The 15524-nt window shown below is 45.3% G+C and overlaps 2 protein-coding genes across 5 annotated transcripts; one reads left to right on the forward strand and one right to left on the reverse strand.

Annotated features, from left to right (window-relative positions):
- The first annotated feature begins 1092 nt into the window (after positions 1–1092).
- On the forward strand, positions 1093–4823 carry lsm8 (LSM8 homolog, U6 small nuclear RNA associated). The gene is made up of 4 exons (XM_066669303.1): positions 1093–1234; positions 2542–2582; positions 3853–3980; positions 4571–4823. The coding sequence occupies exons 1-4, from the start codon at positions 1204–1206 to the stop codon at positions 4659–4661; spliced, it is 291 nt and encodes a 96-aa protein (XP_066525400.1). The 5' UTR covers positions 1093–1203; the 3' UTR covers positions 4662–4823.
- A 147-nt stretch (positions 4824–4970) lies between these two features.
- tymp (thymidine phosphorylase) lies at positions 4971–14413 on the reverse strand. Of its 4 annotated transcripts, none has more exons than XM_066669299.1 (10): positions 14236–14409; positions 13829–13989; positions 12018–12220; positions 11373–11471; positions 10924–11053; positions 9869–9987; positions 9613–9775; positions 8697–8924; positions 6030–6170; positions 4971–5773 (listed from the first exon to the last, which is right to left on the reverse strand). In XM_066669299.1, the coding sequence occupies exons 2-10, from the start codon at positions 13971–13973 to the stop codon at positions 5604–5606; spliced, it is 1398 nt and encodes a 465-aa protein (XP_066525396.1). In that variant the 5' UTR covers positions 13974–13989; positions 14236–14409; the 3' UTR covers positions 4971–5603. The 4 variants fall into 4 exon arrangements, with proteins under 4 accessions (XP_066525396.1, XP_066525397.1, XP_066525398.1 ...); XM_066669300.1 differs by having other exon boundaries at positions 14288–14383; XM_066669301.1 differs by lacking the exons at positions 13829–13989; positions 14236–14409 and adding an exon at positions 12510–12672.
- Between the last annotated feature and the right edge of the window lie 1111 nt (positions 14414–15524).

Consider the following 15524-nt stretch of genomic DNA (forward strand, 5'->3'; position numbering starts at 1 on the left):
CATCTCTAAGAGGCTAATCCTCTAGATACAGATAAAGGTTCAGTCCTCTGTGAAAGACAAATGATACACAACAACATTTCTCAGTGTTAAACAGCAGAGTTTAGAAATCTCCACATTCAAGGAACAAGGTCCACAATCAATTTTGACTTTGCCATGACCTGTGCTTTCTTTTGCTGTTTTAAATTAAACGGTTTAAATGATTTGCACATCATTGCATTCTTCTTTTTATTACGTTTTGCACACCGTCTTAACTTTAGAACTTAACTTTGGAAAAGAGGCTGTGATACTTCTCTGTGGGGGTCCCGTGGAGGTCCTGATCATCAAAGAACAGGATTAAAAGGGGCTAATGGTGTATTCAGAGCAGTAGATGAGACTACAGTCTGTAAATGTAGAACAACAAAGTACGGTCAGTGGAGCTCCTAAAAGGGACAGTGAATTATAAATAAGGTGTTTTTAATCTTGTGGCTGATCTGTGTATACACCATTGTGTCTAACAGTTTCATAGCGCCCCCTGCTGTCACTGTCAACACTGCGCTCCATCAGAAACCCCGCTCTGCTCTCCATTACTACTGTCTTCTTCCTCCCTCACCCGCTCTATCTGATAATGTTTGAGGTTGCCAGATCAGGTTTTTTTTACCCCGATTTAGTAGTTACATGGAAAGAATTAAAACCCATAACGTTTTAAAAGTTTTAACTCTACATCTACGTCTTCATTCATTATGCACGGGTCTATGAATATTCATTTGGTCCCCACCACTATCCACACCCTCCTCTCCACCACTCGCATGCAGCTTGAAAACACCTTACTGTGAGTGGACGGGATTGGTTCATTAGGTGTGTGATGTATGAAACCCTGGCTGTTTAAATCCGCGTTTCCTAGACTGAGGGTAAACACTGGATTTACACTGGAGGGGGTTTGCATGTAGTTCCCTTGTTCCACAAAGTGATGAATTGATTCGCCACAGTTCAACAATTAAACCTTTGAAAGCAACATCGAGTTTATCATCTATAATTGGAGTTTATGTTGTTTGAAAGGCTTAATATTAAAATGTGTGGTTATAAAGCAGACCTGTTTTGGATTGGTTTTTGATAGTTATTGTCTGGGGAGTAGGAAGAAGCAATCTGGCAACCCAGGCCTGCTGAGGACCTCTGTGCGGCGGTGGTGAGTGTTTTGGAGCTGGGTTTGGAGCCGCGCAGATAGAGATGTCGACTGCTTTGGAGAGTTATATCAACCGTATCCTTTTATGCGTCTATATGTGGCTCGTTTGACTTTATCCGCTCGGTAAATAACGTTAGCTCCTGTTGCTTTCGCAGTGTATTACTTTCCATTCAGTCTCAGCGCCGGTTAGCTGCCAGTCGTTAGCTGCAGTTTCACTGTGAATTTATATATCACTAGCTAACTATCTAGATACTAAATCACTGGTGGATTTTCCAAAGTAATTTCGGTGTCAAAGAGTCCAGCAAATAATACACAACTTTAGATGGGCCTCCAATGATTTTAAACGTTTTTATATAAACGTTTAATTGACGATGTAAGTAACGTTAGCATCTTTAGCAGTGGCGCGAGTCACCGAGCTGAGTGTAAGCTCACGTACTCATGGATAAACGGCGTATTTCTATTACTTTTACTAAATATAAAATATCCCTTTCTGTAGATGAATATTCTGCAGAGTGAACACACTTACGTTAATCTCTTAATAACGTAATAACCTGAACAGAACTGATGAAGAGTCGACTGCCAAAGAGTCGATACTTCCACTCCGAAACGTTAGTGTGTCGGTGTAGAATCTTGAACAACGATTCTTAGAGTCGAAACGCATGGAGTCGACTCAGTGCCGGTTTTAATTTAGACAGGACATTATTGTATTTAAATATCCGTGTGATATATGGGTTTAATCTTGATCCTCATCTCTGGGTCTGAGAAGTTTCACTTAGATGAAAATGTAACTGAGGAATCGACTCCGGCCTTAGGAATCAATAGGAGCCGACTCTAGAAAACCCGGAGTTATTTATTTCTTGCTGTTTGGGCTAATAATAATCAATTTTCAATGTATTTCTTTACTGATAACCAAACAGACACGTCTCTTAACCGCCGTCTTCGTCCTGGAAGCTGGCTTTAAGCTGACTTCTGGCCTGATTATCAGTTTTAAGGAGATTTTGTTGAGATGTCTATATGAATTGGCTCATAAACCCTCTCCAAGTGAGAGAATGTGTAGATACCTGGACGGTGGTGTGTATATAAAGCAAGATTTCCTTCTTAACGGGAAGTCCCGAGTCAGGCTTCGCCAGTTTAAGGAGACGAGTGTGGTGTATTATTTGCTGTAAAAGTTATGTACTGTTTATTGTTAGTGAATGTCAGGTTTGTGAACTTCCAGCACCAAAAGTGGGTGATTGTGTACATTAGCGGTCTCCCGGCTTCTCTTTCTCAGATCATCACAGACCGCAAATGTAGTGTGTCCACAGCTGTGCTCTAAATGTTCATTGCTTAGTTGTTGTCAAATGTGGTTTGAGTTCGTGTTGAACCTTAACCACTCTCCAAAGGGACCGTGGCCATCATTACATCAGATGGACGAATGATTGTGGTGGGTATTGCAAGTTTTCTCAGACACATGTTTTGTTTAAATACGTTACTCTGCTAAACTACTGTATTTTCGAATGCAAAATTTCACCCCTTGCAAATGCTCACAAATTCATCAAATTTTAAAATGAATTACTTACATTAATAAAAGGGCGACACGGTGGCGAAGCAGGTAGGTGTCGCAGTCACATGGCGCCTGGAGGTTGTGGGTTCGATTCCCTCTCCGGGTGACTGTCTGTGAGGAGTGTGGTGTGTTCTCCCTGTGTCTGCGTGGGTTTCCTCCAGGTGACTGTCTGTGAGGAGTGTGGTGTGTTCTCTCTGTGTCTGCGTGGATTTCCTCCGGGTGACTGTCTGTGTGGAGTGTGGTGTGTTCTCTCTGTGTCTGCGTGGGTTTCCTCCAGGTGACTGTCTGTGAGGAGTGTGGTGTGTTCTCTCTGTGTCTGTGTGGGTTTCCTCCGGGTGACTGTCTGTGAGGAGTGTGGTGTGTTCTCTCTGTGTCTGCATGGGTTTCCTCCATGTGACTGTCTGTGAGGAGTGTGGTGTGTTCTCTCTGTGTCTGCGTGGGTTTCCTCCAGGTGACTGTCTGAGAGGAGTGTGGTGTGTTCTCTCTGTGTCTGCATGGGTTTCCTCCAGGTGACTGTCTGTGAGGAGTGTGGTGTGTTCTCTCTGTGTCTGCGTGGGTTTCCTCCAGGTGACTCTGTGAGGAGTGTGGTGTGTTCTCCGTGTCTGTGTGGGTTCCTTTGACTCTGTCGACTACTTGATATTTTGTGAACTAAATGTAAAGTCTTTATTCCAGGATGCAGTAACACAGTTGTTCCCCAAAACCAGCATTGACTCTGGATGCAGTGTCAGAGCCAGCTCTACGGTGACAAACAGCTGTGTGAACATCTGTCTACGATGCCAGTGTCATGATGAAAGCTTGTGTGGATATTTGCAGAACTATAAACCAGCCGTTTATCTGCACTCCATCCATTTGCGTGGCTCTGGTGCAGTTGTGTTCCAAATGAAGTGGAGTCTGTCTCTAGAAAGTCAGGCCCCCAGAGCGTCTGCCTCAAGAGTCATACCTCACTCCCTCACATCACCTTCCACTGTTTCATTGCTGAACACTTGCTTTTTTTATTACCCAGTGTTTTTGTGCTGGGGAATGAGGTCTTTTTTTTTTTACGTTTGAAGTTGTTGACCTCGTCCTGTCGGTGCGCTGTGTGTGTGTAGTTTGTAGTCTGTGTTTTCATAAAGTCTCAGGACAAATCATTCATCGCTCTCTTCCTTTTCAGGGCACGTTAAAGGGCTTTGACCAGACAATCAACCTCATCCTTGATGAAAGCCACGAGCGTGTGTTCAGCTCCTCCCAGGGAGTGGAGCAGGTCGTCCTGGGTCTCTACATTGTGAGAGGAGATAATGTGTAAGTGGACTCTCACAAAAGCGATGTCCTCGATGTTTACACAGTTCAGAACATCTGCAGTCGGTGTTGTTCGTCTAAAACCTGCGCAGAGACTTCCACAAAAGCTGTTCAGAAAGAAGTGAAAAGGGTTGCTGAATAATATACAAAGGTCATAGATTGCCCCTCCTTTCACTGTAGTTACAGCTTCTCTCTTCAGAGACTGTTTTTTTTACTAGATGTTGGAACATTGCTGTGAGGATTGGATTGCATTGCTTGGTTTATTTGGGAATGGTGACCTTCCAGGGATTGTTCTGTGTTGGAGCTCGAGTTAAAACCAGTGTGATGTCAGTTTTGACCAGTGTAGTGATCCATACACAACAGTCTGTGCAGCTGCAGCGGATTTTAACACCAGTTTTTTTGTCAGAAATGTGTGCATTTTACATTTTAAAAGAGAATTGAGTAAATTTATTAAATGTAGGGTCTTTTTGTACCTTTCTTTGGTTCCTGTAAATGAAACCATGCTAATGATCTCTTTAATTTTGGTTCCGGTTCCTCCTTTTGCAAGTGATCCTTATCTTAAGAACCCTGCTCTGTGTGTGTGTGTGTTACAGAGCTGTGATTGGTGAAATCGATGAAGAAACAGACTCCGCACTGGACCTTGGAAACATAAGAGCAGAACCACTCAACTCTGTGGTGCACTAGTGTTCCCCCGTGTGCACAAGGGAAAAAAAATTAAAAACAGACTCCTCCTCCTTGGGAAATCTTTCAAATTGAGTCCTCCACCCTCCGACTGAAACCAGTGGATCACGAGGGTTTTCCTTTTGCTTTGTTTAATTTTTTTATTATCTGTAGAGAATAGACTTTAGTGCTTCACTTTTTTATGCAGCTGGCAACAAGAGAAAATAAAATGTGAAAGTCTTTGGTGTAAATTCTTTGGAGTTGTTTCTTTTGTGACAAGCTTCTCATCAGTAACTGCTTTAAAATGAATCAGACACGAGGAGATATTTATAACAATAATAACAGAGCAGCGTTCTTCAGGATCAATAATTATCTATTAATTATAATAGAGTACTGTAATAAGAGTTGCGTGAGTCGCCTGTGGTGATAACTCCACACTGAGAGGTCTGGAGTGTTCTCCGTGTGTCTGTGTGGGTTTCTGATGGGTGCTTATGCTCCCCACACAGTCCAAACACATGTTGGTTGGACTCTGAAACTGACCACAGTGTGTGACTGATTGACTGACTCTTCCGGGTAGATTCTGGACCCATCGTGACCCTTAATAGGATGAAGAGGTGACAGAAAATGAATGAATGACTATGTTTAATCTCTTAGTTACTGTTTGTTTATTACCCCATCCAGGGTGTGTTCCTGCCCTGCCCCCTCTGATTCTGGATAGGCTCCTGACCCTGAACTGGAAAAGCAGTTATCGACAATGAATATCTATTTGTTAACTTTATGTAAAGGTCCTGCATGTATGAAAAGTGCAATATAAAGCATGTATTTTTGTTATTATTAATGTAACTCCGCCCTGTGAAGGACTGGCGCCCAATGATTCCAGGTAGGCTCTGGACCCACCGCGACCCTGAACTGGGTAATGGTTACAGATAATGAATGAATGATGTAACTCCATTGATCTGCCAGGTTTTAGAGCAGTCGTGATGTCAGTTGGCGCTCTGGTGGTGGGATGAAGTCTGCCACTCGGACACTGGCCTGGTAACTCTCCCTTCTGCCCAACACCAGGCTTCTCTGCAGGTCACGGTGCTGCTCCGGGCTCAGTTCTGGGCAGTCATGGTGTATTCTGATCCAGGGCCGACCTGTCAGTCAATCAACATGACATTATACCTGACCCTGCTCTAAACAATCACACACATCAGTGAGAGTCCTGAGGACGTCCAGTGGTCAGTGAATGAAAGACTTAGTATCACAGTCATGGGTGGGATTATAGAGACTGGGTGAGTGTGTGAAACAGTGACTGGTAACACAATGTGACTGAGTGATTGGAAGTGGAAACAGAGAAACTGGAGAGCCAATGTATTAATCAGCAGAGACACGACACGATTTAATTCTCACCTTTCCGTATCTGTTGCCCTAAGTCCGCTAGAAGCTCCGCCCCCACGCTGTGGTTGATTTGCTCCCCGACCTTGGTTCGTCCAGCCCCTAATCCGTGGAGCACTGTGGCTATGACCATGCCGTCTATGTCCAGAACTGTCCCTGAAAACCAAACACAGCCATTTTGGGTTTTTAAATGTTCACATCGTGGTCGTGGTGTATGCTAAAGGCTACGGTTTGTCCAGTTACCATTCCTATAAGACGTATGCATTCAATAAGCTCTCTTCTAATTGGCTGCATAAGATTATACACTTTTTCAGAAAACTTAACACCAAAGCTACAGCTGCTACTTTTCGCAGCATGGCGGCAGTGACACAGCGTAGAGCCAAAGGGTTGTGGACCCCTGCTCAACCACCAGCTTCTTCAGACATGGCAGTAAATAAATGACAAACAGCTGATTATTTTGGGTTTCTCTGTACATATATTTTTAAATCTATGTCCAGTTCTTTATGATTCATGTGTGTCTTTGTCCCAGCATCAGATTTCCGTATGATTACTGACTCTGGAATTACCGGCTTTAAAAAATTGAGTAAAGTTGACACTAGTAATGCACGAGGATAGGGGTTAGGCATTGGGCTGATTGTTTTAAGCAGGTATTACAAACTGATATTTGTTGATGCATTTATTTTATACTTGAACAATATTGGGCAGCTCATTAATTTATATTTAATTTACATTACTTTATAATTATTGCTATTTGAAATAGATCCGTTATTTTATTTAACTTTGTTTACATCCATCATCTGTAACCCGTGTCCAATTCAGGGTCACGGTGGGTCCAGAGCCTATCTGGAATCATTGGGCGCAAGGCAGGAATACACCCTGGAATACTTGCCAATCCACCTACCAACGTGTTTTTGGAACGTGGGAGGAAACCGGCGCACCTGGAGGAAACCCACGCAAACACAGGGAGAACACACCACACTCTTCACAGACAGTCACCCGGAGGAAACCCACGCAGACACAGAGAGAACACACCACACTCCTCACAGACAGTCACCCGAAGGAAACCCACACAGACACAGGGAGAACACACCACACTCCTCACAGACAGTCACCCGGAGGAAACCCACGCAGACACAGGGAGAACACACCACACTCTTCACAGACAGTCACTCGGAGGAAACCCACGCAGACACAGAGAGAACACACCACACTCCTCACAGACAGTCACCCGAAGGAAACCCACACAGACACAGGGAGAACACACCACACTCCTCACAGACAGTCACCTGGAGGAAACCCACGCAAACACAGGGAGAACACACCACACTCCTCACAGACAGTCACCCGAAGGAAACCCACACAGACACAGGGAGAACACACCACACTCCTCACAGACAGTCACCCGGAGGAAACCCACGCAGACACAGGGAGAACACACCACACTCCTCACAGACAGTCACCCGGAGGAAACCCACGCAGACACAGAGAGAACACACCACACTCCTCACAGACAGTCACACGGAGGAAACCCACGCCGACACAGGGAGAACACACCACACTCCTCACAGACAGTCACACGGAGGAAACCCACGCAGACACAGGGAGAACACACCACACTCCTCACAGACAGTCACCCGAAGGAAACCCACACAGACACAGGGAGAACACACCACACTCCTCACAGACAGTCACACGGAGGAAACCCACGCAAACACAGGGAGAACACACCACACTCCTCACAGACAGTCACCCGGAGGAAACCCACGCAGACACAGGGAGAACACACCACACTCCTCACAGACAGTCACCCGAAGGAAACCCACACAGACACAGGGAGAACACACCACACTCCTCACAGACAGTCACACGGAGGAAACCCACGCAGACACAGGGAGAACACACCACACTCCTCACAGACAGTCACCCGGAGGAAACCCACGCAGACACAGGGAGAACACACCACACTCCTCACAGACAGTCACCCGAAGGAAACCCACACAGACACAGGGAGAACACACCACACTCCTCACAGACAGTCACACGGAGGAAACCCACGCAGACACAGGGAGAACACACCACACTCCTCACAGACAGTCACTTTTAAAGGTTTTAAGGATCGTTTGAAGTCGTTTATTTAATGTGGAAGTCTAAATAAAATGGCAGTTTGTTTTAAGGCAGAATTTCTGTTAAGGATTGGTCAGTACATTTAGCAGGAAATTTAAGGTGGAAATAGGGCCAGTGAATTTAAGGTGCAATTTTTCTTAAATATGGCGGTCAAGATATTGGCAGTCTTTTCAAGCTGATACTATTTTAAGGGTAGTACCGAATTAATTGTTGTACAAATATTAACTCACAGCTGTTAATCAGTCTATAAGCTAACGTTGCAGCAATGTTAGAAATATGTGACGAGCCAAATTCAAAGTTTCCAGCTCTAGTTTTATTTAACAGTTTATTTGTTGCGCAAATAAATGTTTCATTCATTTAAATGTTAATCCGGCGTATCTTATGTGTCCGCATGTTGTAAATATCAGATATCGGCACTGGCCCAGAATTCCCATATCATTGCATTCCTAGTTCACACAGCTCCAAACTCTGTTTTCCAAAATTCAGTTCTCATTTCATGTCCCTTTCGGCACCAGTCAATGATCTAAACATTTACACAGTGCATCCTGCAGTTTTTACCATCATCTGAAGCCTGAAGCTCAGTCTGGTGGTCTGCGCGTCTGAGGTGTTTGAAGTAATCCGTCTTCTCTGAGCAGAGGGAGTGCGCAACATGTGCAGACACTCCCTGAGCCTCCAGCATGGCCTGGAACTTGCGCAGTGCTTCCCCATTGGTCAGAACCTCCGTAATCATCCTCTGTCCACTCTCTGGAGAAGGGGACTGATCACTCATCCACAGCAGGTAGCCACCTACACACAAGAGCACACTGTGAGTGATCTGTGCACAGCATCCTACCAGTAACCCAGAAGGTGGCGCCATTTCTCAAGTTATAGGCTCTTTTCAAGCACAGATGAGAGCACTTTGAGAGGTCGACCTGTCATGACATGAGGTGTCTGTGGTGTTTACGTACACACAGATTGTATAATCTCTGTAGTAAAGCACTGACCAGTAAAATAACCGCATATGACTCTGTGCGAGTGGATCAGACACAGCAGTGCTGCTGGAGTTTTTAAACCCCTCAGTGTCTGGACCGAGAACAGTCCACCGACCAAAAACATCCAGCCGACAGCGTCCTGTGTCACTGATGAAGGACTAGAGGACGAGCGACACACACTGTGCAGCGACAGATGAGCTACTGTCTCTGACTCTACATCTACAAGGTGGACCAACGAGGGAGGAGTGTCTCACAGAGTGGACAGAGAGTGGACACTGGGTTTAAAAACTCCAGCAGCACTGCTGTGTCTGATCCACTCTACACCAGCACAACACACACTAACACACCACCACCACGTCAGTGTCACTGCAGCGCTGAAAATGATCCACCACCACATCACACCTGCTCTGTGGGGGTCCTGAGCGCTGAAGAACAGGGGGAGAGGGGGGTAGCAAAGTATGCAGAGCCATAGCTGGACTATAGTCTGTAAGGACATTCTTTACCCAACACCACCACCAGGTCTTTCAGGTCATCAGGACCACGCCCCTTCAGGCATTCCAGGGCTTCATACACCTCCAAAGCATTTCCTACACAGCGTCCAATAGGAGCATCCATTCGGCTCAGCACCGCCCCTGTCCTTATTTCCAACCTGTTCCCCACTGTAACCTGCCGAGAGATGTTCAGGAACTGTGAGGACAGTGTTCCCCCTGAGCATCTCCCACACACACACTCGCATATACAGAGGTTTAGGTGTCTCACCAGTGACTGGGTGAGGGTCCGAGCGCTGTCCAGGTCTTTATACAGAGCAGCCCTCCCGAACTTCACATCTAACAGCAGCGCACGCAGACCCTCCGCTCCCTTCTTTGACAGGATAGAGGCTGTTCAGACACAAGAGCAAACACACACTTCAACTGGAGCTGCACATCACCAATGGAAATAAAGTGTTTCATGTAACATACAACTGTAATCCAAAATTCAAACATTCTCCCACTTTAGTAATATTACGGTAACTATTACACAATATTAAATATTCATTCATCCATTGTCTGTAACCCTTATCCAGTTCAGGGTCGCGGTGGGTCCAGAACCTACCAGGAATCACTGGGCACAAGGCAGGAACACACCCTGGAGGGGGCGCCAGTCCTTCACAGGGCGACACACACTCACACATTCACTCACACCTATGGACACTTTTGAGTCTCCAATCCACCTACCAACGTGTGTTTTTGGAGCGTGGGAGGAAACTGAAGCACCCAGAGGAAACCCACGCAGACACAGAGAGAACACACCACACTCCTCACAGACAGTCACCCGGAGGAAACCCACGCAGACACAGGGAGAACACACCACACTCCTCACAGACAGTCACCCGGAGCTGTGACAGAGACACTACCTGCTGCTCCACCATGACGCCCAGGTAATTCTTCATCCATCATGAGGATTGTCATTTTTAAAATGGCACACAGTTACTAGAAATATCAAAATTTTTGAAATTTAAAACATATTTTTACACCTAATAGCTGTAGACAAGTATGAGTAGAGGGCTATAAATCGTATATAAAATGTAAAGGACAGCTGCTGTGTTCATATGATTTAGTAATTTAAAAAAAAAAACTCAAAAAAGGAGACATTTTTTCACTAAACATTTTTTTCATTGGACAGCAATGATGATATACTAATTAGCCAAAAGAAATATGATATGGCTGGTGGTGTATAGTACTGGATCTGCTAAACCTGGTACTGGTTCTTTTCTAAGTACAGGGAGATACATTGTTGTTATGGTAACCGAACGTCCATGAGAGATGCAGACTGACCCGTGATGAGAGGGACGCTGTCCACAGTAGCCGTGGCGTCTCTGCGAGCATACAGCACTCTGTCTGCAGGCACCAGATCCTCCGTCTGACCCACAATGCAACAGCCCACATCCTGCAGAATCTGCTTCACCTACCCATGCACAAACACAAACCAATTATGAAGGAACACTGGGTAATGTTTATTTATTTCTTTATTTTTTGGCTTCTGAGATTTTTTGGCTCCCTCTAGTGTAATTCTTTTTAATCGGACTGTACTGGACTCAAATGGGGAGAGGGAGGGTGGGAAGGAGGCAGGTGTTTTCTTAACCTCTAACAATTACAGCTCAATGAAGCATCAAAAATGTATTTATAGCTGTAATTTTAAACTAGAAATATTTTGTAGCGTTCCTTTAAAGTTAGCAACAACTTTACTATGAGTAACAGCTTCTTTCGAGGCGTCTGATCTGTACCTGATCTACAGGCTGATGGACATTAAACCCAGGGATGGACTCCAGCTTGTCCAATGTGCCTCCAGTGTGGGCCAGTCCACGTCCACTTATCATAGGGACCTGCAGCAGGCGACAGATAATGACCATAGGATTAAACAAGCTGCTTATTACAGGAATAAAGAATAATGGGTAAACTGTTTCAGACCTTCACCCAGTCACTCACACTAACACGCATGTGCCTGTGTCTATGTGGGTTTCCTGTGTGGGTGCTCTGCTTTCCTCCAACCATCCAGACAGTAGATAGAGTAACAGACTGGACTGTTGGAGGAAAGTAGAGCACCCACACAGGAAACCCACACAGACACAGGGTGAACACACCACAGTCCTCTGACACAGAGACCTGGGGTGAGGACTGTGTGACTGGATCCACAACCCTTTGTTTTTTTAGATGATACGTGCAGTGTGCAGATTACCGCGGCCATTCAAATCACCAGAGCCCCATGTGGTAAGAGTGGGAATTACAGCCTGTGGACCTACAGGTCCCTACTCACCCAGAGAGTGTGAGGAACTCCAGACATGAATGTAATGGCATCATTGGTGGTTTAAATGTGTAAAGTTGTATATTTCTAACACTACAGTCATTAAAAAATAAAATACCCCACTCACCTTGCAGCCGCAGGCAGCCAAAGCAGGAGCCAGTGGCAGACTGACCTTGTCTCCCACTCCACCTGTTGAATGTTTGTCCACCACAAGCCCCGCCCACTCCTCAGGCCATTGGAAAACATGCCCGGACACCTTCATCTCTTTGGTTAATGCCAGGGTTTCCTCAGCCACCATTCCTTTCTGCCAGATGGCCATAAGCATGGCACCTAAAAACACGCCACAGCATTTGTGGAAAGGAAAACATCATTAGCAGGTCACGCACATCCATCCCCTCCGCCCTTGTTCATACAACATACACGTTTTCATTTTCATCCTCATAATAATTCATTCATTCATTGTCTGTAAGCATTATCCAGTTCAGGGCGGTGGTGAGCCCAGAGCCTACCCAGAATCACTGGGCGCAAGGTAGGAACACACCCTGGAGGGGGCGCTAGTCCTTCACAGGGTATCACACACTCACACCTATGGACACTGTTGAGTCACGAATCCACCTACCAACGTCTGTTTTTGGAGCATGGGAGAATACCGGAGCACTCGGAGAAAACCCACGCAGACACAGAGAGAACACGCCACACTCCTCACAGACAGTCACCTGGAGGAAACCCACGCAGACACAGGGAGAACACACCACACTCCTCACAGACAGTCACCCGGAGGAAACCCACGCAGACACAGGGAGAACACACCACACTCCTCACAGACAGTCACCCGGAGGAAACCCACGCAGACACAGGGAGAACACACCACACTCTTCACAGACAGTCACCCGGAGGAAACCCACGCAGACACAGGGAGAACACACCACACTCCTCACAGACAGTCACCCGGAGGAAACCCACAACCTCCAGGTCCCTGGAGCTTTGACAGAGACACTACCTGCTGCACCATGGTGCCGCTCTATGTTTATAATAATTTTAAGTCATTAAGGCGCTACTTCAATTGTATGTGTATATACATGTATATTTTTTATGTATTTAATTACAGTTACAGTTTGCCCTTTAGAGCAGCAGGCAGTGTCCCTCCAGGGACCTGGAGGTTGTGGGTTTGAGTCCTGCTCCAGGTTAATTGTCCACGAGGAGTATGGGTTGTTCTCCCCGTGTCCGCGTGACTTTCCTCCGGGTGCTCCGGTTTCCTCTCACAGCCCTAGTGCCCCCTCCAGGGTGTGTTCCCACCTTGCGCCCAGTGACTCCAGGTAGGCTTCGGCTCCACCGCCGCTCTGAACTAGATAAGGGTCACAGACAATGAATGAATTAAATATTGGGTTTACTGACCTTTAAAAAATGTTTCACACTGATCCAATATGTGACGTGGTTTTTGTTTTGTATTTTTGAGGTTAGATTTTTGAGACAGAAACAATGCTACTGTCTGGTTTGGCCCCTCACAGCAGGTAACGGCAGATCTGCCCCCTCAGGGCCCTCCTTGGTTGTGGGTGGGGCTCCAGTAGCCTCAGAAATAACGTTTTACTTTTTTTATCTCATTTTTTTAAATACTCCTTTACTATATAAAACATATACCACACCGAGTCATTCGTGATATGTGCTGTTTATCTGTCTATTCAGAGAGAAAAGAAAAAGGAAAGAGGAGGGCAGACATTTTCTGACCCATTTCCCTCCAACAACAGAAGAGCTTGAAGCGGCCCAAACAGTAGCTACGCTGTATTAATGTAAGCTAGCTCGCTAACTTGCTACATTTGTGGTCATCAAGCTATATAAAGGACTAGTTAACAGTTGAAAACACACAAACACACACACTGGCCAGCATTCCTGCCCCCTTTAGACCTTCTTTCTCGCCATCTTTGTCCACTCTGAACCCACCTATCTGAACTTCCTGAAGGGAGCCGGACTTCACTCCCTCTATAAAAGCAGAGATGTCCTCAGCGCTGAGCCGACCACCGTCTCGTTTGCGTCTGATCAGCTCCTGGAAGCGGACACCAGGCTTCCCTCGCTCTGTCTGTGCCATCCTTTCACTCCCGAAGCTGTTTATGACAAAAGCGAAGACGCGAGAGAAAATAAAACTTTCGAGGAGCGAGTTAAAGTTACGGAGCCCCTAAAACCCCATGCTGGAAAAAAAAAATATTTAGAGACGTTATCCGTTACCTCAGTTTGATTTTACTGATCATATGTACATCAAAATAGCCCATGAAAAATAACAGTATACGCCACGTTAAGCCGTTTCCTTATAATGGGTTTAAAAGAGAAGAAAAAAGCTTATTTTGTTTTACCGGCAGTTTGATTTACAGCTTAAATGTTCCGGCAGTAGTAGGGGGACCTGACCTGAGATGGTGAAGAGGGGGGCACACTCGTTGTATTCTTAGCTGAACCTATGTGTGCTTTTAGGTTCTTTACACCTTTATTTTCTACACAAAACAAATTCATCCGAGAACTTATATTTACGCTTCGGCATAGCTGCTCGAGATGAGCTTTGCCTGACGTAAACGAGGACTACTGACGTGCAGACTGACCAATTAAATGTTTATAGAGAAGGGTATTGACCAATAACGGTAGCTCTACAGTCAGACCGTCCAATCAGAAGATTTTAGGCTACCTCACCACGCCCCCTTCTCACTCAAGCGAACCAATCGGAGTAGGGGAGGGCGGGATTAGTTTGTGAACGAAACTTCTCGAAATTCTATGTAAGCTCTAGAAAAACAAAATGCCGGACGTTTGTGAAATTCCGCCCGGACATTTTTTTAAGTCTAAAATGGCGGATATGTCCGAGTAAAATCGGACGTCTGGTCACCCCTAGGCAGTAGAGAGCACTTATGATCGGTAGCAATTCAGGAAACATTTGGTGCTCCTAAGTCGTTGTTTTACTGCATTGAATCACATTAAACTTTTTAGACTCTCTTGTTTTGACTGCATTAAAAATACACAAGTGTTTAGCTCTCTGAAATACCTTTCCACATCACTACAGTTAACTGTGTAAAAAGAACACAAACTGACCAAAATAAAGCATGAATACATCTCTCGCATTTTGACAACAGTTTATAATGACAATGGATGACGTGTTTTGACGTGTGTTTATAGAGTAGATCAGCCATCATCTCATCTGTGCTATTTATTCCACTGTGCCGCCCCAATTCTCAGAATTATTCTGACTTTATTCTCTGAATCTTTTTTTATTTTCAACACCGTGGCCCTAAAACTCCGTCGTAGGGTTCTGTGCTGTCACTCCTGCTACAGTTTTATATAATAATTAAAGCACAAAGTAAAGGTTTTCAGTGTTGCTTCTAAACAACTTGTTTTATTAGTTATAAACACATTTAGAATCTGACACACGTAACATGCATCAAAAAGGCGTGGGACTGAGCTGAAATAAGGGCAAAGAGTTAATAGAATGTTAAATATTGAGGTAACACTGATGTGGAGGTGTATATCGAGATATTAGAGAGCCATGCGCTGCCATCATGGTCAGGAAGTGCCAGGCCTGATTCTGAATGTTCCAGATTCATCTCCCATGGTGTATCATGGAATATCAGACAATGTGAAAACAATATGGCAACAAGGGCGG

The sequence above is a fragment of the Hoplias malabaricus genome, chromosome 4 (assembly GCF_029633855.1).
Source record: "Hoplias malabaricus isolate fHopMal1 chromosome 4, fHopMal1.hap1, whole genome shotgun sequence".
NCBI lineage: Eukaryota > Metazoa > Chordata > Actinopteri > Characiformes > Erythrinidae > Hoplias > Hoplias malabaricus.